This window comes from Saimiri boliviensis, chromosome 18, assembly GCF_048565385.1.
Source record: "Saimiri boliviensis isolate mSaiBol1 chromosome 18, mSaiBol1.pri, whole genome shotgun sequence".
Taxonomy (NCBI): Eukaryota; Metazoa; Chordata; class Mammalia; order Primates; family Cebidae; genus Saimiri; species Saimiri boliviensis.
Window position 1 is genome coordinate 9369031 of NC_133466.1, and position 23405 is coordinate 9392435.

General features: G+C 41.6%; 1 protein-coding gene across 2 annotated transcripts in view; it reads right to left on the reverse strand.

Moving 5' to 3' along the window:
- Positions 1–23405, reverse strand: part of MORC3 (MORC family CW-type zinc finger 3) — a 49470-nt gene that overhangs the window by 5612 nt on the left and 20453 nt on the right. For both annotated transcript variants that reach the window (XM_039480539.2, XM_039480540.2), the window contains 9 exons: positions 23259–23387; positions 22928–23047; positions 18413–18510; positions 10129–10233; positions 8631–8753; positions 8452–8526; positions 7273–7318; positions 5325–5485; positions 1440–2328 (listed from right to left, as the gene is read on the reverse strand). In XM_039480539.2, the coding sequence (XP_039336473.1) occupies positions 1440–2328; positions 5325–5485; positions 7273–7318; positions 8452–8526; positions 8631–8753; positions 10129–10233; positions 18413–18510; positions 22928–23047; positions 23259–23387 (1746 nt within the window). The remainder of the gene's footprint in view (positions 1–1439; positions 2329–5324; positions 5486–7272; positions 7319–8451; positions 8527–8630; positions 8754–10128; positions 10234–18412; positions 18511–22927; positions 23048–23258; positions 23388–23405) is intronic.

Here is a 23405-nt window from a genome sequence, read left to right on the forward strand (position 1 = left end):
AAACATGTTATGATAAACCAGACTTTGTGTGTTAGATGATTTTGCCCAAATGTAGGCTAATACAAGTGTTCTAAGCACTTTAAAGGCAGGCTAGGCTACAATTTGGGGAGGTTAGCTGTAATTAAATGCATTTTGGACCTAATGCTATTTCCTACCTACCACTGGTTTTTCAGGACTAACAGCATCATAAGTTGAGGAGCATCTGTATTTTGTCTTTCAGCTCCTAAGCCAAGACATCAAGATTAGTGCTTGCATGAATGGCAATATTACCAAGGAAGAGACAGCACAGCACCAAACCATGGTTCCCAAACTCTTTTTAGTGGAAAAATCCTTTCAAAGGCTACACACACAAAAATGTGTAAAACAGATTAAAAGGAGCTACGTGAATTTGAAGCAGGGGTACATGAAGAGGCCACTGGTATTTATCATTTGTTTCCTGGTATTTATCGTTTTTCTCCTTCTTTCTCAGCAAAAGAACCCATGAATAAAGACTGCACTTCCCAGGTACCCTTTAGCCAGATGACTTAGTTCTGATAGTCAGAACTAAGCAACTAAGGCCAAGCATGGTGGCTCACGCCTGTAATCCCAACACTTTGGGAGGCTGAAGCGGGTGGAGCACTTGAGACCAGCCTGGCCAACATGATGAAACCCTCTCTACTTAAAATACAAGAATTAGTCAGGTATGGTAGCACATGCTGTAATCTCACCTACTCAGGAGGCTGAGGCAGGAGGATTGCTTTAACTCAGGAGGTAGACATTGCAGTGAGCTGAGATCACGCCACTGCACTCCAGCCTGCGTGAGACAGAGCGAGACTCTATCTCAAAGTGTTAAGTTAATACCGGCATTCTCAACAGGACATTTACCATTCTCAACAGGACATTTACCATACCTGGCTATCCCCATCATTCTTCAGGAATGTACATCTCAACATCTCAAGACTCTGAAAGAACCAAAAATGCCCCTATACATTTCCATATGCCCCCAGGAGAACCACTCCTCAGTTGAGTACCAGTAGCGTAACAGACACTCAATAAAAACAGAATTATTTTTAAGTGAAAGTATTCCAAAGATTGGCAGTTTTTTGTTTGGTGATAGAGTCTTGCTCTGTCGCTCTGGCAGGAGTGCAGTGGTGTGATCTCGGCTAACTGCAGCCTCTGCCTCCCAAGTTCAAGCAAGTCTCCTGCCCCAGCCTCCCGAGTGACTAGGACTATAGGTGCCCACCACTACGCCCAGCTAATTTTTGTATTTTTAGTAGAAACAGGGTTTTACCACAATGGCCAGGCTGGTCTCAAACTCCGGACCTCAAGTGATCCACCTGCCTTGGCCTTCCAAAGTGCTGGGATTACAGGAGTGAGCCACCGCGCCCAGCCAGCTGGCAGCTTCTTAAGGTTTAAATGGCCCTGGACTCCACAACTACACGCGGAATGATGTAACTCACCTCACTTTTATACTGGTCCCTCTCAATACTGCATTTGTCCAGTTGTCTAAACACATCATCAAGCTGCACAGCCATCTCATCCATTTCACTTTTACTCTCACTACTGGAACAGTGACTGCATTCAGCCTTTACATGCTGCAAAGCACTACATTGTTTTTTCAGCCTTTCTATTTCTTCCAAAGCTTGCTGATACTGAGATACCACATGGTCTGGACTTTCGGATTTGCCATTAATACTTTCAAGTAAAAATACAGCATCAGTTTCAGTGGACTGATGGCACGTTTCTTTCTTCACATACTTGTCATTCATTTCTAGTATCCTCTGTTGTAACACTTTGATTTGATCAGTAAACATATGACACTGTCTTTTGTAATTCTCTTTTTCCTGGGTGACAAGAAGTAGCTGGTTTCTCAGTTCTTGTAATTGGCAGCCTGCATCATCTGCAGATTTATCAATGGTGTCCTGGGTTTCATGTATCTTTGCTTCGGCTTCTACACAGGAGGGCAGAATCACTTTATCATTTCTTACATCTATCTCATCTTCAGTAGTTTCTTCCTTTTTAACAACTAAACTTGGTACTTCAGTCTGGGTAGCTGCAGTATTTCCCTGGTCACACCGGGATGATGAGGTGCTTGTTGAACCAGTCTGGCCACCAGGTTCACTGTCACTCACAAGCTCGATGTGAACACCACTTTGCTCAATGTGACTCTGTTCTGATTTCATGTCAACATCATGATCTACTGCAGGTTTGGGGGTACTGTTTTCTTCTAAAATGATGACATCTTCATCATCGTCATCACCTTTATAAACTGAATTTTCAAACTGACTACTCAATCTCCGATTCTTTGCATTCAAAATTGAGGAACGAGTAGAAAGTCTCCGTTTGAAGCTGAAAAAAAAATTTACATATAAGATTATAAAATATGAACAAACTAGATGATCTTAATCATTCTAATAAATCCAGAATTATAACAGTTTATTTATTTATTTTTGAGATGGAGTTTCACTCTTGACGAGGCTGGAGTGCAAAGGCAGTCTTGGCTCACTGTAACCTCTGCCTCCCAGGTTCAAGTAGCCTCCCAAGTAGCTGGGATTACAGGCACCTGCCACAACATCCAGCTAACTTTTGTATTTTTAGTAGAGACGGTGTTTCTCCATGTTGGCCAGGCTGGTCTCAAACTCCCTGACCTCAAGCAATCTGCCTGCCTCAGCTTCCCAAATTGGTGGGATTAAAGGTGTGAGCCACTGAGCCCAGCCTGTAAGTTTTCAAATCCAGAGAAATATCCAGGCTCATTTTTTAAAGTGATGCATTGTATAGTACCAACCACAACTGATTTAATGAAGTAGAGACTCTTTCCTCTTTTTACAGATGAAGGAACAATGGACTATTGAGATCTCTTTTAAGTACCAGATCTGTATACTCCCAAGTCTCTGCATTTGGTGACCTCCAGGCACTTCAATGTATACATTTCCAGAACGGAATGCTACCCACCCTGGCCCCTTCTTTATATTCTTCAGCTCGGGAAATGGCTTCACCATTTTGTCCATAATAATCTGTATCAGTATTCAGTAATCAAAGGTAAACCATAAAGCAAATCAGTATTTCTTATCCTTTTTTTTGAGACGGGAGTTTTGCTCATTACCCAGGCTGGAGTGCAATGGCGCGATCTCGGCTCACCGCAACCTCTACCTCCTGGGTTCAAGCAATTCTCCTCCCTCAGCCTCCTGAGTAGCTGGGACTACTACTGGCGCCACCATGCCCAGCTAATTTTTCTGTATTTTTAGTAGAGACAGGGTTTCACCATGCTGACCAGTATGGTCTCGATCTCTTGACCTTGTGATCCACCTGCCTCGGTTTCCCAAAGTGCTGGGATTATAGGCTTCAGCCACGGCGCCCGGCCTATCCTTTCGTATTAAACAATTTTATCTCAATTAAAAATTGACCCAATTTCATTTGCATAATTTCCTGTTCATGTATGTTAACGTGTGCATAGTTGACATTTATTTATCACCATTTGATTGCCTTTTTCCACACTTGGAGGATATTTGTACTGGTTTGTTAGTTAGGCCTTGTGTTAGACCTCCTAGATCTCAGAAAGGACTTTCCTCTTTTTTTGGGCTGTCCCATATTGAGGGAGCACAGCCTGCAACAGCATCTTAATGAAGGGTACACAAAACATGACAAATGCAAAGTTCTGCAATGATAAAAACATCTTTATTTCCCTCTCAAGTCTACTGCCAGCTTAACTGTTACATAGACTTCCAGGTTGGAAATTACTTTCTCAAAAATTTTAAAACATCATTCCATTTTCATCTACCATTCAAGTGTTTCTACCATTCGAATTCCTTATCTTTCATATGTACATAATCTGCTTTTTTCTTTCTGAAAAAATCTTTTATTCTCTTGTGTTTAAAAATGTCATGATACAAGACTCCATCTCAAAACAAAAAAAAGTCATTTAATCAAAAATTCTCCTCTTTCAACAACATCAGTATAGTCAGTCTGACCCACTAGTTTGTAGACATCATGTTCATTCTTCTCCACTCTTGTTCATTCTATTAACTTGGAAGAGGCCATCTACAAGACTACTATTTTCAGAACTTCAGGAACCAGCCAACCTAAGTACCACCTCATCACAAAGCCTTCGCTGATCAATCTAGTCAAGATGGCTAACTATTCATGTATTACTTTCTCTTTCTCTCTCCCTACCTTCTCCCCATCCACTCCTCCAATAAAAGTAAGTGCCTACAGCATGCCATAGGCTTTTTTGCAAAGAATTTCCAGGTCACTATAGTGTCATACTGTTATTTGCTTCACATTTTTTTAAGTACTGATCATTTTAAAAGCAAGAATTTTCATACTATATAGAAGTTCAAAGAAGTGACAATGTGATCAAACTCTACAATGAATACAATTAAACTTTATTTTTTCTTTTTCGAGACGGAGTTTTGCTCTTGTTGCCCAGGCTGTTGTGCAATGGCACAATGATCTCAGCTCACTGCAACCTCTGCCTTGCAGCTTTAAGCAATTCTTCTGCCTCAGCTTCCCAAGTAGCTAGGGTTATAGGCGCCTGCCACCACGCTCAGTTATTTTTTTTGTATTTTTAATGGAGATGGGGTTTCTCGATGTTGGCCAGGCTGGTCAATTAATATTTTTTAAATAATTTAAGAGGTGGCGGAAGTAGGGTTTAGCCTAAGTTTAGCCCAGGCATCCCCAAACTTTTTACACAGGGGGCCAGTTCACTGTCCCTCAGACGGTTGGAGGGCCGCCACATACTGTGCTCCTCTCACTGACCACCAATGAAAGAGGTGCCCCTTCCTGAAGTGCGGGGGGTGGGGGTGGCCGGATAAGTGGCCTCAGGGGGTCGCATGTGGCCCACGGGCCGCAGTTTGGGGACGCCTGGTTTAGACAATAAAAGCAAGACAATTTGTCCTTAAGATTTTCACATTCATGTAACCTACAAATCACAATGTAAACTACAATGATCCTGAATTGCATCACTGTCATAGAAGTGTCAAGTAAGGTTGGGCGAAAGGGCTCAAGCCTATTAATCTCAGCACTTTGGGAGGCCAAGGCAAGGGGAGCACGAGGTCAGGAGTTCCAGAGCACCCTGGCCAACACAGTGAAACGCTGTCTCTACTGAAAATACAAAAATTAGTCGGGCATTTTTGGCGTATGCCTGTAGTCCCAGCTACTTGGGAGGTTGAGGCAAGAGAGTCGCTTGAACCCAGGAGGCAGAGATTGCGGTGAGCTGAGATCATGCCACTGCACTCCAGCCTGGGCAACAGAGCGAGACTCTGTCTCCAAAAAAAAAAAAAAAAAGGTTGTCAATTAAAGGCTCTGTTTAATATTCCCCAAATAGAAAACCAAAGTTAGTCACTGACCTGTTGCTCTCAGGTTCAGACTGGGGTGAAACTTGGTGATTATTCAGAAGTCTTGTCCCATAAGAATTTGCTCCTTCTGAAATTCTTCTTGCAACACTTTCCTTAGCAGAAAAGCTGGAAGTTGAAAGACCAGTTGGCCGAAACAACAGTTCCGCATTAATCTGTTGGAGGGAAAAATACTGATCTTAAAGGAACTACTTCTAGTGTGACATGCCCAAAACACAAGATATAATCTTCCTTTCCCACTCATCCCAGAAGACACAAGAACAAATGTAAACATGCAAATTCCTTGTGCTACACCAGGGATGATCAACAACTAAACCAATGAACTAAATTCAGCCTGCAAGTAGACTAAGAATGGTTTTGTATTTTTAAAAGGTATGAAGAAACGAAGCAACAGAGACTTTATGTGGCCCACAAAGCCAAAAAGATTTACCATGTGGTGACCTCTTTGCTATTGGACTTTCAAAACTTCTCAAGCATTGCCTACTCGTATACAGATGGCCTCTGATTTATAATGGCTTCAACATTATGATGGTGCGACAGCAATACCCATTCAGCAGAAATTGTACTTGCAGTACCCAAGCAATCACTTTGGTTTTATTTTTCACTTTCAGTATTCAATAAAGTTGAGATACTTGACATTTCATGATAAAACTGACTATTACATGACTGCCCAACTGTAGGCTAATATAAGGGTTCTGAGCACAATTAAGGTAGGCTAGGCGAAGCTATGATATTCAACAGGTTAAGTGTATTAAATGCATTTTTTATAATATCTTCTGTGTGCTGTTTGTTTTTTGAGGCAGAGTCTCACTCTATCATCTAGGATGGACTGCAGTGGTGAGATCTTGGCTCACTGCAACCTCCACCTACTGGTTTAAGCGATTCTTGTGCCTCAGCCTCCTGAGTAGCTGGGTAACAAGAGCCTGCCACCATGCCCAGTTATATTTTATATTTTTAGTAGAGATAGGATTTTGCCATATTGCCGAGGCTGATCTCGAACTCCTGGCCTCAAGTGATCCACTTGCTCCAGCCTCCCAAAGTGCTGGGATCACAGGCGTGAGCCACCAACCTGGCCAACCACATTTTCAACTTCCGACGGGCTTACCAGGATATAACTCCATGGTAAGCCTAGGAGCATCTATACTCAACCAAAGCTCTTTAACACAAGTATTAAGACAGAAGAGAGGGGTCAGGCAGAGAAGTCAACACTTAGAAAAACACTATAGCTTCTGTCCAGGTTAGCACTAGAATACGGCTTCCTGGGTGTTCCTGGGATGTTTTCCTTAACTGCTTATCTAACAGTACTACTTTTAAAGGTGTGTTTCCCTTTCCTCAGAAGATATCCAACTAAACAATAAAACTAACAGTCTGAACAATGTTGAATTAGGAAGAGTTGGAAAGGTGGGAAAGGAGAAGTACAAGAAAAGAAGATGAATAAACCAAATCCCTTTGATACACAGTAAACTTTAACAGTCAGTATTAAGCACTATCCAACATAAGACAGAGCTATAAGATGGAAAGCTTGGACAGGTGTGGTAGCTCATACCTGTAATCATAGCAGTTTGGGAGGATTACTTGAGGACAGGAGTTCAAGACCAGCCTGGTCAACACAGAGTCTCTGTCACCCAGGCTGTAGTGCAGTGGCACTGATCTCTCTCCCTGCAACCTCCACCTCCCAGGTTCAAGCAAGTCTCTGGTCTTAGCCTCCCAAGTAGCTGGGACTACAGGCATGCGCCACCACATCCCGCTAATTTTTGCATTTTTAGTAGAGATGGTTTTCACCATGTTGGCCAGGCTGGTCTCAAACTCCTGACCTCAGGTGATCCACTCACCTTGGCCTCCCAAAGTGCTGAGATTACAGGTGTGAACCTCCACACCCAGCCCCCAACTCTATTACAAAAAAAGAAAAGAGAAAAAAAAAAAGGAAAGAAGGCTTAATTACCCGAGGGATCACTTCCGGTTGTCTGATCCTGAATTTTTCCTTGTTGCTTTAAAATAAAGATGAAAACATGTTTACATTTACCTCATTGTTATTTCTCAATCCCATTTCCCACTGACATACCTGCCATTTAACTATGCAGTTACTAAGGCACTCTAAACTCTGCTTCTATTTCAATACAATCAGCAGTAAATCTGAAGTAAAAGGTGCTACCTTTTACCTCAGTAGTACCATAATATCTGCCTGAATTTTTCCATCTTCACAGGTATGAACTGCAGACCTTTGGTCTTTTTTTCTCCACTAAGGCTAGTTAACTCGGTCCAGAGTCACAGACTTTTGAACTAGAACATCACATAGGTTTCTTTTCTAATTTTTTTTTTTTTTTTTTTTTTTTTTTGTGAGATGGAGTCTCACCTTGTTGCCCAGGCTGAAGTGCAGTGGCGCAATCTCAGCTCACTGCAACCTCTGCCTCCTGGGTTCAAGCAATTCTTCTGCCTCAGCCTCCTGAGTAGCTGGGATTACAGGCGTATACCACCGCACCCAGCTAGTTTTTGTATTTTTCGTAGAGACGGGGTTTCACCATGTTGGCCAGAATGGTCCTGATCTCTTGACCTCGTGATCTACCCGCCTCAGCCTCCCAAACTGCTGGGATCACAGGCGTTAGCCACCGCGCCCAGCCAGGTTTCTTTTCTTTTTGTTTTTTTTGAAACGGAGTCTCGCTGTGTCACCCAGGCTGGAGTGCAGTGGTGTGCTCGGCTCACTGCAACCTCTGCCTCCTGGGTTCAAGCGATTCTCCTGCCTCAGCCTCCTGAGTAGCTGGGATTACAGATGCGTGCCACCACACCAGGCTAATTTTTGTATTTTTAATAGAGATGGGGTGTCACCATATCGGCCAGGCTGGCCTCGAACTCCTGACCTCAAGTGATTGCCTGTCTCAGCTTCCCCAAGTGCTGGGACTCTGCTACTCAGGAGATATGACAGCAATGAGAATGAGAGAAAGAAACAGCTGGTATCCACGGCGTTAAGTTCTTGTTTCTAAAGCCCTTGATATTACGCACTCCCCATTACAAACTTTTACAGTTACATGAGGTTTACCTTGGCGAAGCATCAGCTAATGTTGCCAAGGCATCACTGTTCATGCTTTAGGCATTATTACCCACTATACATCACTATGACACTCACGTTTTTTTGTAGGTTTTTTCATAAGTGGGATGTACCAAATCCTCATCTTCAGGTTCTTCTGGAACCTCGCAATTTCTAGTCAGGAAAATCACATAGGAATAACACGTCACCAGCGTCTATTTATACTGTTAACAGTACTTTCCATCTTTCCAAAAAGGATACTACCAACTCTATGGTACCTGAACTGTGGGTCAGGGTTATTGGAGCAATACCATTTTTCAGGAAGTTGATCTATTCCGTCAGGTAATTTCCGCCACTTTAGACAGGCATCGCACTGAACCCATGTCTGATCAGGACGTTTCCTGTCCCAAAACAAGAACAAAATATTAACACAGAAACATGAACTTTAAATACTTCATTAGATGTTCTGTGTCATTTCTACCACAAGATGCTATTATTTAATTCCTTTCCTAAAAATTCTGTGACATACTCTTTGAGTGTAATGGCTCATGCCTATAATCCCAGGAGTTAGAGTCCAGGTGGACAACATGGTGAAACCCCGTCTCTACAAAAAAAACAAAAAATAAATAGGCATGGTACTGCATGTGTATATTAATACATTTAAAAAATACAAGCTGGGCATGGTAGCTCATGCCTATAATCCCAGCACTTTGGGTGGGAGGAACACCTGAACCCAATACTTTGTGACCAGACTGGGCAACATGGTGAGATCCCATCTGTATAATATATATAGAAACTATAAATAAATATTAAAAAATTGAAAAGGACAATGGAAAGTCTATACACTGAGCTGCATCTTTGTTTTTCATTACGTATCTTAGTTATCTTTGTAATAATGTATAAATTATGTATAATATATAAATTATGCATAATAATGTATAAAGAACACACAGATACTGTTCATTCATTTATAGGACTGTTATCATGTGATGTATTACTACGTGCCTGCCAGGCATATTATTTAATTCATGTAACTCAAGGAGGCAAATGCTCTTAATGTTCTCATTTTATACACAAGAAAATGGAGGTTTACAAGAGGCTGAATAATATGTTCAATGCCACAAGGCTACTTATGCAGAATGAGAATATGAACACAAGTTGGGTTTCAGCCCCATCATCCTAATGATACACTATACCAGTGTTTTTCAAACTATTACATAATCCATTCATCGCATCTTAAGATGAAATAATAACAATATGCATCACACATGTGGGTACATATTGTCTTATGTTTTGTGTGCATGTATATATGTTTACATTCTCTTCAAGGATTTGGCAGAGTGCTGATTCATGTTGCAGAATTTATTCCTTACTATGAGTTACAGTCCTAAGTTTGTGAAACATTGTACAATCCCTATACTCTAATACCACATCTTGATATCAAAGTGAGTTGATTTTCTTTTTTGAGACGGAGTCTCACTCTGTTGCTAGGCTGAAGTGAAATGGCACGATCTTCGGTCACTGCAACCTCCGCCTTCAGGGAGTTCAAGCAATTCTGCTGCCTCAGCCTCCCGAGTAGCTGGGACTGTAGGCGCATGCCATCACATCCGGCTGGTTTTTTGTATTTTTACTAGAGATGAGGTTTCACCGTGTTAGCCAGGATGCTCTACATCTCCTGACCTCGTGATCTGCACTCCTTGGCCTCTCAAAGTGCTGGGACTACATGCGTGAGTCACCGCGCCCAGCCAAGTTGGTATTTTTTTTAAATGTACTTACTGTATATCTTCAACCGGCAAATTTAGAGGATATTCTGCATTTTTCTTCACTTTCATTTCATTCCAGTAATCATTCAGCTTTTCACCCAGTGCTGTTATTGTAAGTCTTAAAAAGTAAATCATAAAATCAGTTCGAGAAAAAAAGATTCTTTTCCAACACAAGAGAAATCATAAATAATCTAGTAATGAATATATAGACACTGTGAAGAGAAAAAAACTCCAAAATATATAGTTTTTTTTTTTTTTTTTTTTTTGAGACGGAGTTTCGATCTTGTTACCCAGGCTGGAGTGCAATGGCGCGATCTCGGCTCACCACAACCTCCGCCCCCTGGGTTCAGGCAATTCTCCTGCCTCAGCCTCCTGAGTAGCTGAGATTACAGGCACGTGCCACCATGCCCAGCTAATTTTTTGTATTTTTAGTAGAGACGGGGTTTCACCATGTTGACCAGGATGGTCTCGATCTCTCGACCTCGTGATCCACCCGCCTCGGCCTCCCAAAGTGCTGGGGATTACAGGCTTGAGCCACCGCGCCCGGCCCCAAAATATATAGTTAATAAAGAACATTCAACGTACAGGTGACCCTGGACAACACGGGTTAGAACTGTACTTACATATGATTTTCTTTCAATAAATTGGAAAAATTTTTAGAGGGTTATAATTTGAAAAAAAAAAAAAAAAAAAAAAAAAAAAACATGAACGCATTGTCCAGAAATACCCAAAAAATTAAGAATAAGTTAGGTATGTCGTGAAGGCATAAAACATATAGATACAGGCTGGGTGCAGTAGCTCATGCCTGTATTCCCAGCACTTTAGGAGGCCGAAGCAGGTGGATCACCTGAGGTCGGGAGTTCGAGACCAGCCTGACCAAAGTGGAGAAACCCCGTCTCTACTAAAAATACAAAATTTGCCGGGTGTGGTGCCACATGCCTGTAATCCCAGCTACTCGGGAGGCTGAGGCAGGAGAATCACTTGAACCTGGGAGGCAGAGATTGCAGTAAGCCAAGATCATGCAATTGCACTCCAGCATGGGCAACAAGAGTGAAACGCTGTCTCAAAAAAAAAAAAAAGAAAACAAAAAACATACAGATAGTAGTGTATTTTATCGTTTACTACCATAAAATATACACAAAGCTATTTAAAAAGTTAGAATTTATCAAGACATAAGCATATACAGACTGTAAGTGGTTTCATTTGCAGTCAAGAGAAATGTAAAAGAAGATGCAGTCTTAAATTATAACTGCATAAAATTAATTATAGTACATACAACACTACTATAATTTCATAGCCACATCCTATTGCTTTTGGTGAGCTAACGTGTTTTATTTGCAAAAAGTTTCTTTTTTTTTTTTTTTTTTTTTTGAGACGGAGTTTCGCTCTTGTTACCCAGGCTGGAGTGCAATGGCGCGATCTCGGCTCACCGCAACCTCCGCCTCCTGGGTTCAGGCAATTCTCCTGCCTCAGCCTCCTCAGTAGCTGGGATTACAGGCATGCACCACCATGCCCAGCTAATTTTTTGTATTTTTAGTAGAGACGGGGTTTCACCATGTTGACCAGGATGGTCTCGATCTCTTGACCTCGTGATCCACCCGCCTCGGCCTCCCAAAGTGCTGGGATTACAGGCTTGAGCCACCGCGCCCGGCTCAAAAAGTTTCTTATGACATATTATTTCCATGCAAGCATCTCCGAGAAATTTTGTATTGCAGTAAAAATCATTTAGTGCAATATTGTAAACCCTGAATAACACCACAGGACCCACATGAACTGCCACTAGTGATGCTGGTTGTTTTCTCAAGAAGCAAAGTCATAATACAATAAAAAGTATAATTGCTTGATATGTAGGTTAAGCCTCCCAAGTAGCTAGGGCTACAGGCACTCACCACCGCACCTGGCTGATTTTTTGTGTAAATTTTGTGGAGACGGGGTCTCTCTTTTTTTTTTTTTTTTTTTCCCCAGGCTGCTCTCGAACTCCTGGCCTTAAGCCTTTCTTTTGTCTCGGCCTCCCAAAGTGCTGGGATCACAGGGATGAGCCACCACGCCCAGCCTGTTTGAACAGGTTTTTAATGCAGACGAAAATACTCTATTCTGGGGGAAAATGCCACAAAGGACATTTATTAGCAAAAAAGAGAAGCATAAACCAGGATTTAAGTCCAAGAAGGGACAGCCTAACCCAACTGCTTCATGGAAATGTCGTCAGCTTTCTGATCAGGACTGCTATTATCTATAAAGATGCTAGACCTCAAGCCTTGAAGAGAAAAGATAAACACCAGCTGCTAGCCTTTTGGTTGTACAAACAGAAGGCCTGCATGAGAAACCCTTTTTCTAACTGGTTCCATTGATACTTTGTTCCTGAAGTCAGGAATTAACTTGCCAGTAGAGGACTGCATTTTACAGTTCTTTTGATATTGGACATGGTACCCTGGCCACCCATAATCCCATGAGTTCGACACCAAAGCCATCCAAATAGTCTACTTGTCCGGAAACACAACGTCTTTAATTCAGCTTCTAGAAAATAAGGGCGGTCATAAGACCTTTAAGACTCATTACACACAGTGGTCTATGGAAAAGATGGTTAACACTGTGGAAAAGAATGTCCATAGAAAAAACATCATCAAAGTCTAGAAGAATAATACCACTGGAGAGGCCATTATTAATACAGAAAAAGCTGTGAAAGACATCAAGCTCAAAACTACAAATTCCTTCTGTGTCCAATGTTGTGCATGACTTCACAGCATTTAACAGAGCCACGTGAGGAAATTATCAAAGAGCTGTGGATATACAGGAAAAAAAAAAGTAGAGGGCAAAGAGTTTCAAGATATGGATGTTGCAGGAATTTAAGAGTGGACAGAGGCCACACCTGAGGAATCAACTGAAGTCGACTTGATGGAGATAAGTGTTTTTGAACCAGTGTTAGTGAGGAAGAAGACAGAAGCAGCAGTGCCAGACAACAAACTGACATTAGACAATCTCGCAGAAGGGTTCCAATTATTCAAGACTGCTTTTGACTTCTTACAACACGGACACTTCTATGATACACGCCCTGAAACTGAAGCAGATAGTGGAAAAATTGGTACTGCACAGAGATATTTTTAGGAAAATAAAAATGTGCTGAGCATGGTGGCTCACGCCTGTAATCCCAGAACTTTGGGAAGCCAAGCCGGACAGATCACAAGGTCAGGAGTTCGAGACCAACCTGGCCAATATGGTGAAATCCCGTCTTCTACTAAAAATCTATCAGCCAAGCATGGTAGTGTGTGCCTGTAGTCCCAGCTACTCAGGATGCTGAGGCAGAAGAATTGCCTGAACCCAGGAGACAGAGGTTGCAGTGAGCTGAGATCGCACCACTGCACACTCCACAGTCTGGGTGACAGGCTGAGGCAGGAGAATTGCCTGAACCCAGGAGGCGGAGGTTGCGGTGAGCCGAGATCGCGCCATTGCACTCCAGCCTGGGTAACAAGAGCGAAACTCCGTCTCAAAAAAAATAAATAAATAAATAAATAAAAATAAAAAAAGTCAGACAAATTACAATGTATAAAAATTAAACTGAGTGTGCCTGCCTCTCCTTCCATCTTTGCCACCTCTTCCCCTGCCAAGGCAAAACCAATCCCTCTTCTTCCTCGGCCTATACAACATGAAGACTACAAGGATGAAGACATATGAACCACCTCCACTTAAATAGTAAATATATTTTCTCTTCCTCATGATTTTCTTTGTTTTGGGTTTTGTTTCATTTTGAGACGAAGTCTCACTCTGTCATCCAGTCTGGGGTGCAATGGTGTAATTTAGGCTCACTGCGACCTCTGCCTTGCGGTTTCAAGCGATTCTCCTGCCTCAGCCTCCCGAGTAGCTGGGATTGCAGGTGCCCACCAGCACACCTGGTTAATTTTTCTATTTTTAGTAGCAATGGGACCAGCTAACACCTGTAATCCCAGCACTTTGGGAGGCCGAGGCAGCTGGATCACCTGAGGTCAGGATTTAGAGACCAACTTGGCCAAGGTGGCAAAACCCCATCTTTACTTAAAAAAAAAAAAAAAAATTAGCCGGGCTTGGTGGCAAGTGCCTGTAATCCCAGCTACTTGGGAGGCTGAGACAAGAAGAATTGCTTGACCTTAAGAGGCGGAGGTTGCAGTGAGCCAAGATTGCGCCACTGCACTCCAGCCTGGATGACAGAGCAAGACTCTATCTGAGACAAAAATAAGAGTAGAGATGAGCTTTCGCCATGTTAGTCAGGCTGGTCTCAAACTCCTGATCTTAAGTGATCTACTCACCTCAGCCTCCCAAAGTGCTGGGACTGTGGTTCCCCGATGGTCTAGTGGCTAGGATTTGGTGATTTCCAAAGTGCTGGCATCACAGGTGTGTGCCACCATACCCGCCTTAGTCATGGCACCCGGCCATGATTTTATTAACATTTTTTCATTAGCTTATTTTAAAAATACAGTATATATTATATTTAACATATAAAACACATGTTAATAGATGGTTTTCTTTTTTCTTTTTTTTTTTTTTTAAGAGACAAGGTCTTGCTCTATCACCCTGGCTGGAACACAGCAGCACAATCACAGCTCACTGTAGCTTCAAAGTCCTAGGCTTAAGTGATGATTCTGCCTCAAGCCTCCTGAGTAGCCAAGACTACTGGTATGTGCCAGCATCCCCAGCTTAATCAGCTATTTATGTTATCAGTCAGGCTTCCATTCAACAGTAGGCTCTTAAGGTTTTGGGGAGTCAGGTTATACGTGGATCCTTGACTGAAGGGTATTCAGTATCCCTAAACCCTGTGTAGTTGAAGGGTCAATGGTACTTAACATTGTCAACTACTCGTACAAGTTGAACATACCAAATGCATAAATCCACACTGCTTCAAATCTGAAACTTTTTACGTGATACTCAAAGGAAATGCTCGTCAAAGCACTCTGGATTTCAGATTTTCAGATTTGTGATGCTCAACCAGTAAGTATAAAGCCAACAATCTAAAATATGAAAAAATCCAAACCAAATCACTTTTGGTCTCAAAGATTTCAGATAAGGATACTCAACCTGTAATACAGCTTTATGTCTTCCTTTTCAATGCTTTTCTTTCTTTTGCCTTATTACATTAGTTATTTTCCCAAGAACATCAGTGAATAGCTGATATTCTTAACTCTTTCCTGCCCTTCCAGGGAAAGCTATCAATTGTCCCTCATTAGTAATGTTGCTTGCTGTGTGTATAAATACTCTGGTATTATGCCCTTTGATTCACAGTTTTTGTAACCATTCCTTTTAAAAATCATCACAGGGTGGGAGGTGGAAAAAAAATAATCATCATCACAAGTGCTTTTTCTGGTATCTCTGTAGATAACCATAAGGGTTCTCTCTTATTTAACATCAATACGATGAACTACACTCATTTTTTACATCAAAACCATCCATGTTGTCTTAGAACACAGCCCACTTGGTTTTAATGGTATTATGCTTTTAGCATGTCACTGGATGGTATTTACCATTATTTTAATTAAGACTTCCAATTCTATGATGAGAGATTGACATAAATTTCCTTTCCTGTACTCCTGAGCTTACTATCAAGGTTATGTAGCTTCATAAAACCTCTGACTATTGTGAACAGTGCTGCAACAAACATGAGAGTACAGGTATCTCTTCAAATACACTGATTTCCTTTCTTTTGGATATATATCCAGCCATGTAATTGCTCAATCATATGGTAATACTATTATTAGTTTTCTTGAGGGACCTCCATCTTATTCTCCATAGCAACTTTACTAACTTATTTTCCCACTAATAGTGTATGCGGGTTCCCCTTTCTCCACATCCTCATCAGCATCCGTTAACAAATAAATGAACAAAGAAACTATGGTACATATACACAATAGACTATTCAACCACAAGAATAGTCATTTGTAATGACATGGATGTAAATGGATACATATGGAGGACATTATGTGAAGTAAGTCAGGTATAGAAAGACAAATATCTCATATTCTCATTCATACATGAGAGCTAAAAATTACTCATCTTATGACATAGCAGAATGAGGGTTACCAGAGGCTGGGACAGGGAGTGCAGAGAGGGAAATAAAGAGGGGCTGGCGAATGAGTATAAACATAATACAGTTGCTGGGCACAGTGGCTCAGACCTGTAATCCCAGCACTTTGGGAGGCCCAGGCAGGAGGATCACAAGGTCAAGAGATCAAGACCATCCTGGTCAACATGGTGAAACCCCATTCCTACTAAAAAATACACAAATTAGGCTGGACTACTCAGGAAGCTACAGCAGGTGAATTGCTTGAACCCTGGAGGAGATTGCAGTGAGCCGAGATTACACAACTGCACTCCAGCCTGGTGCCTGGTGACAGAGCAAGACTCTGTCTCAAAATAAAATAAAATAAAATAAAATAAAAATAAATAAATATAACACAGTTAATTAGAAGGAATAAGATCCAGTATTTGGTAGCACAATAGGACAACTGTAGCTAGCAGTAACACTCATATATTTCAAAGTAACTAGAAGAGCAAAATTGGAATGTTCCTAACACAAAACATGGTAACTGCCTGAGGTGATGGATATCCCAATAACCCTGGCTTGACCATTATGTATTATATGCTTGTAATAAAATATCACATGTATTCCATAAAAATGGATGATTATGTGTTGTTTCAAATTAAATTTTTTAAATAAAAAGACTGGTGCCACTTCTTCCTCAAATGTTTGAATTTAGTATGTGGGAAGTTTTCTAACCAACTGATTCAATTTCAAAGGAATATGTCCACATCATCTGAAATAGAGAAAACTTGTTCACACTATCTGCTTAATGTTTCATGTCTGTAGACTCTACAGCAATTTCTTCTTTTTCATTTCTAATACTGATGATCTGCATTTTCTCCTCTTTTTCATTAACTGGTCTTGCCAGATGCTTATAGACTTTATTAGTCCAAACAACGTTACTGGCCTTTTTTTTGAGGCAGGGTCTCTTCTGTCACCCAGGTGGGAATGCCGTGCCACAATCATGGCTGACTGCAGCCTCAATCTCCCAAGCTCAAGTGATCTTCCCACCTCATCTTTTTATTTTCTATAGAGATAAGCTCTCCACTATGTTGCCCAGGCTGGTCTCAAACTCCTCAAGTGATCCTCCTGTACTGGCCTACTGAAGTGCTGGGATTACAGGTGTGAGCCGCTGTACCTGGCCTTTTTTTTCCTGAGACAGGATCTCACTCTGTCATCCGGGTTGGAGTACAGTGTCGCCATCTTGGCTCACTCCAACCTCCATCTCCCTAGGCTCAAGCGATCCTCCACCTCAGCCTCCTGAGTAGCTGGGACCACAGGCATGTGCTACCACACCTGGCTAATTTTTTTTTTTTTGTATTTTTGGTAGAGACAGGGTTTTGAGCCAATGCACCCAGTGGACATTTTTAATTGAGTGAATTTCAAATTTATTGTCTCTCGGCTCCAAATCCAGCCCAAGTTCTGGTACTCTTGTTACTATTTTGCTACAGCCAGTGACCTCCCAGAGGCCATGCTCTGCCTACCAGCAGTCTTCTGCTAGCTCCAACACATAAGGCACCCTCTACAAACCAGCTCCACCTATTCACACACACTGTCAACCAGAGACCGTGTCTATAGGCCAGCAATGGCCAGGCCCTCTATTTACCTATTTAAATTATTGACTTCTTTTTAAAGTTTATTTTCAAAATACTTCCGTAACTTAAAACTAAATATTTTGCCATCTTGTGGATATTTTTATTTTACTTATGAAATTATAATTACATTATCGAACTTTAAGAAAATAGGTAGGGCCAGGCGTGGTGGCTCAAGCCTGTAATCCCAGCACTTTGGGAGGCCGAGGCAGGTGGATCACGAGGTCAAGACATCGAGACCATCCTGGTCAACAAGGTGAAACCCCGTCTCTACTAAAAATACAAAAAATTAGCTGGGCATGGTGGTGTGTGCCTGTAATCCCAGCTACTCAGGAGGCTGAGACAGGAGAATTGCCTGAACCCAGGAGGCGGAGGTTGCGGTGAGCCGGGATCGCGCCATTGCACTCCAGCCTGGGTAACAAGAGCGAAACTCCGTATCAAAAAAAAAAAAAAAAAAAAGAAAATAGGTAGGAAGGGACTTACATAGAAAGCTAGTATAACAATCTTCCCTTCTAGAAATTGTAACCTACACAAGTAGTATATTCAAACCTATCTTTACTAATAAGATATTTCTGAGATTCGTAGAAAATAAAGTAAGTTCCTGCTTTCTTGGTAATCCATTTCCTAGGAACCTCAGTCAATAATTTAAATAGGTAACATACCTGTACTCATTAGTATAGTCGAAATCTTGTTTATTATGAGTTGGCTTAAGGAAATTACACTCTATAATTCCAACCACTCCAACACCCATGTTGTTTGCCTGAAAAATAAAATGAAATCAGCATTTTCAGCATAAGACATGATGCTCAAAGTAATTATTCTTAAAGAATTATAGATTGTATATTTTCCTGTATTTTATCTTGTATGATCCTCATCGTATTTATTTATCTATTTAGAGACAGAATCTCATTTGGTCACCCAGGCTGGAGTACAGTGGCGTGATCTTGGCTCACTGCAAGAACCACGAGGCTGGGCGCGGTGGTTCCCGCCTGTAATCCCAGCACTTTGGGAGGCCGAGGCGGGTGGATCACAAGGTCAGGAGATCGAGACCATCCCGGTCAACATGGTGAAACCCCATCTCTACTAAAAATACAAAAAATTAGCTGGGCATGGTGGTGCGTGCCTATAATCCCAGCTACTCAGGAGGCTGAGGCAGGAGAATTGCCTGAACCCAGGAGGTGGAGGTTGCGGTGAGCCGAGATCGCGCCATTGCACTCCAGCCTGGGTAACAAGAGCGAAACTCCACCTCAAAAAAAAAAAGAACCATGAGACCTCCCAAGTTCAAGCAACTCTTGTTGCCTCAGCCTCGTGAGTAGCTGGAAATACAGGCATGCACCACCAAGCCCAGCTAATTTTTGTATTTTTAGTAGAGACAGGGTTTCGCTATGTTGGCCAGGCTGGTCTTGAACTCCTGACCTCAAGCAATCTACCAGCATCAGCCCCAAAGTGTTGGGATTACAGGCATAAGCCACTGCGCCCAGCCAATTCTCATCAAATTTAAGCTGGAAAAAAAAAAAAAAAAAAAAATGCTAGGTGGTTCATTTTCCTGGGAGTTAATTTCTAAATACAGTAGAGCCTACCTCAAAAGCCCTTTGAATGTTGACAAGTATCCATTTAGAAAAGTATTATCATTCCCAATTTTATACAACAGAATAAAGGACTACCCCTACTTGGATAAAAATTTTTTTTTTTTTTTTTTTTTTGAGATGAGTTTTTCTTACTCTGTCACCAGGCTGGAGTGCAGTGGTGTGATCTTGGCTCACTGCAACCTCCACCTCCTGGGTTCAAGCAATTCCCCTGCCTCAGCCTCCTGAGTAGCTGGGACTACAAGCACACAGCACCATGCCCTGCTAATTTTTTTCATTTTAGTAGAGATGGGCTTTCACCATGCTGGTTGGGATGGTCTCGATCTGATCTCATAATCCACCTGCCTTGGCCTCCCACAGTGTTGGGATTACAGGCGTGAGCCACCGCACCTGGTCTAGGATAAAATTTCTTAGAGAACAGAAACCACAAATATTCATCCTGATACTGTAGTGAGTAGCAAAGACTCTGAAAGGCAATATTCCATAAGTTTGCGAGATAAAAGTTAAAGTCGTTTACCCAAAATTACACATCCAGTTACTAATGATGAGGAAATAAAAACCTAGGTTGGTTTTTTAAATCTACTAGCTAAAATGCTGAACTCCAAGAATATGATTCATCTTCTGATTATCTAAATGAGATTAACAAGTATATTCATGATTGTAGCTATATTTCTTAGCCTATGAAGAAAAAAGTAAAATAACGTGTAACTCATAAAATGAAAATATTTACAAATACAACTATAGACCAAACCATACAACTAATCCTAATTCTGCTCTATCAGAAACCATCAGGTTCACCATTTCAGACTATGGTAATTAATAACAAGATCCTTTAATTTGTGGTCCTTATCCATCTTCCTTCTAGCCTTATCATTGTGCCTCTCTCATTCCTCTGTTTTCCACTTAAAATATGGTCCAGCCTCACAAGGTCAAGAGATCGAGACCATCCTGGTCAACATGGTGAAACCCCGTCTCTACTAAAAATACAAAAAATTAGCTGGGCATGGTGGCGCGTGCCTGTAATCCCAGCTACTCAGGAGGCTGAGGCAGGAGAATTGCCTGAACCCAGGGGGTGGAGGTTGCGGTGAGCCGAGATCACGCCATTGCACTCCAGCCTGGGTAACAAGAGCGAAACTCCGTCTCACAAAAAAAATAAAAATAAAAATAAAATATGGTCCAGCCATAGCGAATGACTCCCTTCATGATGTCATACTCTCAGAAGCCTCTTTCTGTCTTTGCACATGTTGCTCCTCCCTGGAAAGCCCTTCCAGACTTTGAAGTACAATGAAGTCAACTGAGACTCAACTCAATCAACACTCAGAAAAAGAAGCCTTTGCTGATGCTTCCAAGGATGTTCCACAGTCCCCTCACAAAACAGCTTTGAGGACATGCTCTGTATTAATATGCTGAGCACCCAGCAGAGCACATCACAATGGGCATTTTACTAAATTCACAGAATGCAAATACTAGGCCCAGTCCATCACCTGCTAAAGACAAATATTATAATTTAGTTCTAACAGCCTATTTTTACAAGGTTGGGCTTAACTAGGAAATATACACAATGCCAATTTAACTAGGTTGGGAAAATGGGCCATGTATATATCTTGTTTAAGTCAGATTCATAACTGATAAAAGAAAAAAAATTTACATTCCATGGTAGATACAAAGTTCATTTACTTCTGCAAATATGCTGTATTTGGGCTCATGCCATGTAAAGTAGGTAAAGCAGAGTCAGAACCCCTGTTAATATTCAAGGTGAATCCACAGTGTTATATGGTGTAGAGCTAATATCATTCTACAAAAAACTTAGAATAAAGTAAGATAAAGAATTACCACCAAAATCTTAGAAATATGCAATGGATCCATATCCAAATGCACTCAATTGTGTTTGTGTCTGAGATTCACACTGTTACATGTTAGGCAAGTTGCTTCATCTATTATTAGTCCCAATTTCCTTATTTTTAAAAGACAGGGTCTCAGTCTACTGCCCAGACAGGAGTGTAAGGACAAAATCATAGCTCACTGTAGCTTCAAACTCCAGGACTCAAGCACCCTCCCACCTCAACCTCCTATATAACTGGGACTACAACAATGTACAACCACAACGGGCTAATTGTTTTTGTGGTTTTGTAGAGACTGTGGTGGGTTTTTTTTGGAGATAGTGTCTCACTCTGTTGCCTCTACTGAAATGCAGTGCCACAATCTTGGCTTACTATAACTTCAACTTCTTGGGCTCCAGCAATCCTCCCACCTCAGCCTCCTGAGTAGCTGGGACCACAGGCATGCACCACCAGGCCCAACTAATTTTAGGGTTTTTTTGTGCAGACGGGGTTTTGCCTCAATGCCCAGGCTCATCTTGAACTCCTAGGCTCAAGCCTTGACCTGCCTTGACCTCTCAGCGTGCTGGGATTACAGGTGTGAGCCACCGTACTCAGCTGAGGCAGAGACTTGATATGTTGCCCAAGATGATCTTCAAGTGCTGGGTTCAAGTGATTCTCCCACCTCAGCCACACAAACTGCTGGGATTATAGGAACAAGCCACTGTGTCTGGTCCCCAACTTCCTCATGCATAAAATAGGGATAAAAGAAATATTCTGTCCCCACCTCACAGGACTGTTCAGGATCAAATAAGAAATTAATCAGCCAGGCACACTGGCTCAGACCTGTAATCCAAGCACGTTAAGAGGGGCTGAGGCAGGCAGATGACTTCAGGTCAGGAGTTTCAGACCAGCCTGGTCAACATGGTGAAACCCCATCTCTACTAAAAATACAAAAATTGGTCAGGCACGGTGGCACACACCAGTAGTCCCAGCTACTTGGGAGGCTGAGGCACGAGAATCACTAGAACCAGGGAGGCGAAGGTTGCAGTGAGCTGAGATCACACCACTGCACTCCACTCCAGCCTGGGCAACAGAGTGAGGCTCCATCTCCAGAAAAGAAAAGAAAGAAATTAATATAATAGCCAGGTGTGCTGGTGCACATCTGTAGACCCAGCTACACAGGAGGCTAAGGTGTGAGATCACTTGAACCTGGGAGACAGAGGTTGCAGTGAGCCAAAATTGCACCACAGCACTCCAGCCATGCACAGAGCCATCTCAAAAAGTAAAAATAAATAAAGCTGGGCGTGGCGGTTCATGCCTGTAATCCAACACTTTGGGAGGCAAAGTGTGGATCACCTGAGGTCATGAGTTTGAGACCAGCCTGGCCAACATAGTGAAACTTCATCTCTACTAAAAATACAAAACAATTAGCCAGGCATGGTAGAGTGTGCCTGTAGTCCCAGCTACTTGGGAGGCTGAGGCAGGAGAAGCGCTTGAACTCGGGAGGCAGAGGTTGCAGTGAATTGAGCTGATATTGTGCCACTGCACTCCAGCCGGGGAAAAAGTGAGATTCTGTCTCAAAAAAAAAAAAAAAAAAAAAAAAAGGGAAAGAAAATATAATTTAAATGCCATACTAATGTTATTTATTGACATTGAAAAGTCATAGGCAAAAGGTACAATAAAATTATTTAACATTTGACCCAATAGCATATATTATCCTAATTTTTGTGGAAAACCGACATTTTCTTTTCAAATAAAAAATAAAGCTTACCCTTAACTGACATCCAACTTTTTCATAAGCTTTGATGAGTCTATTTCTGTGATACATCATTATCCCATAATGATCTTTATTTCTGCAGTTGAATCCAAAGGTAATTCTCACTGTTTTAGACTTAAAATATTAAGGTAAATTTTGAACATAATACTTCGCTCAGTTCAAACCATCCTTTCTATTTCATTATTTAGTAGGTCTAAAAGTACACAAAGGAGGGCAAAGCTAGAGAAGACTAGAATCCCTAACGACATAGGAAGGGAAAGGGGCAAAGGAGAATACACCTGATTAATATATGCTCTATAAGGAATCATAAAAAGAAAAAGGATACTAAAAATTTTGGTCGATAAACATCACGTTCAATGTAGGCAAGACTCTTCGAAACCAGCTGTGTCTTCACTTTCTGTCCACGTAGGATGATCTGCATTCTCGGCTTTAGATACAATATACTGCAATAAGCCTGCAAAGTAACATAACA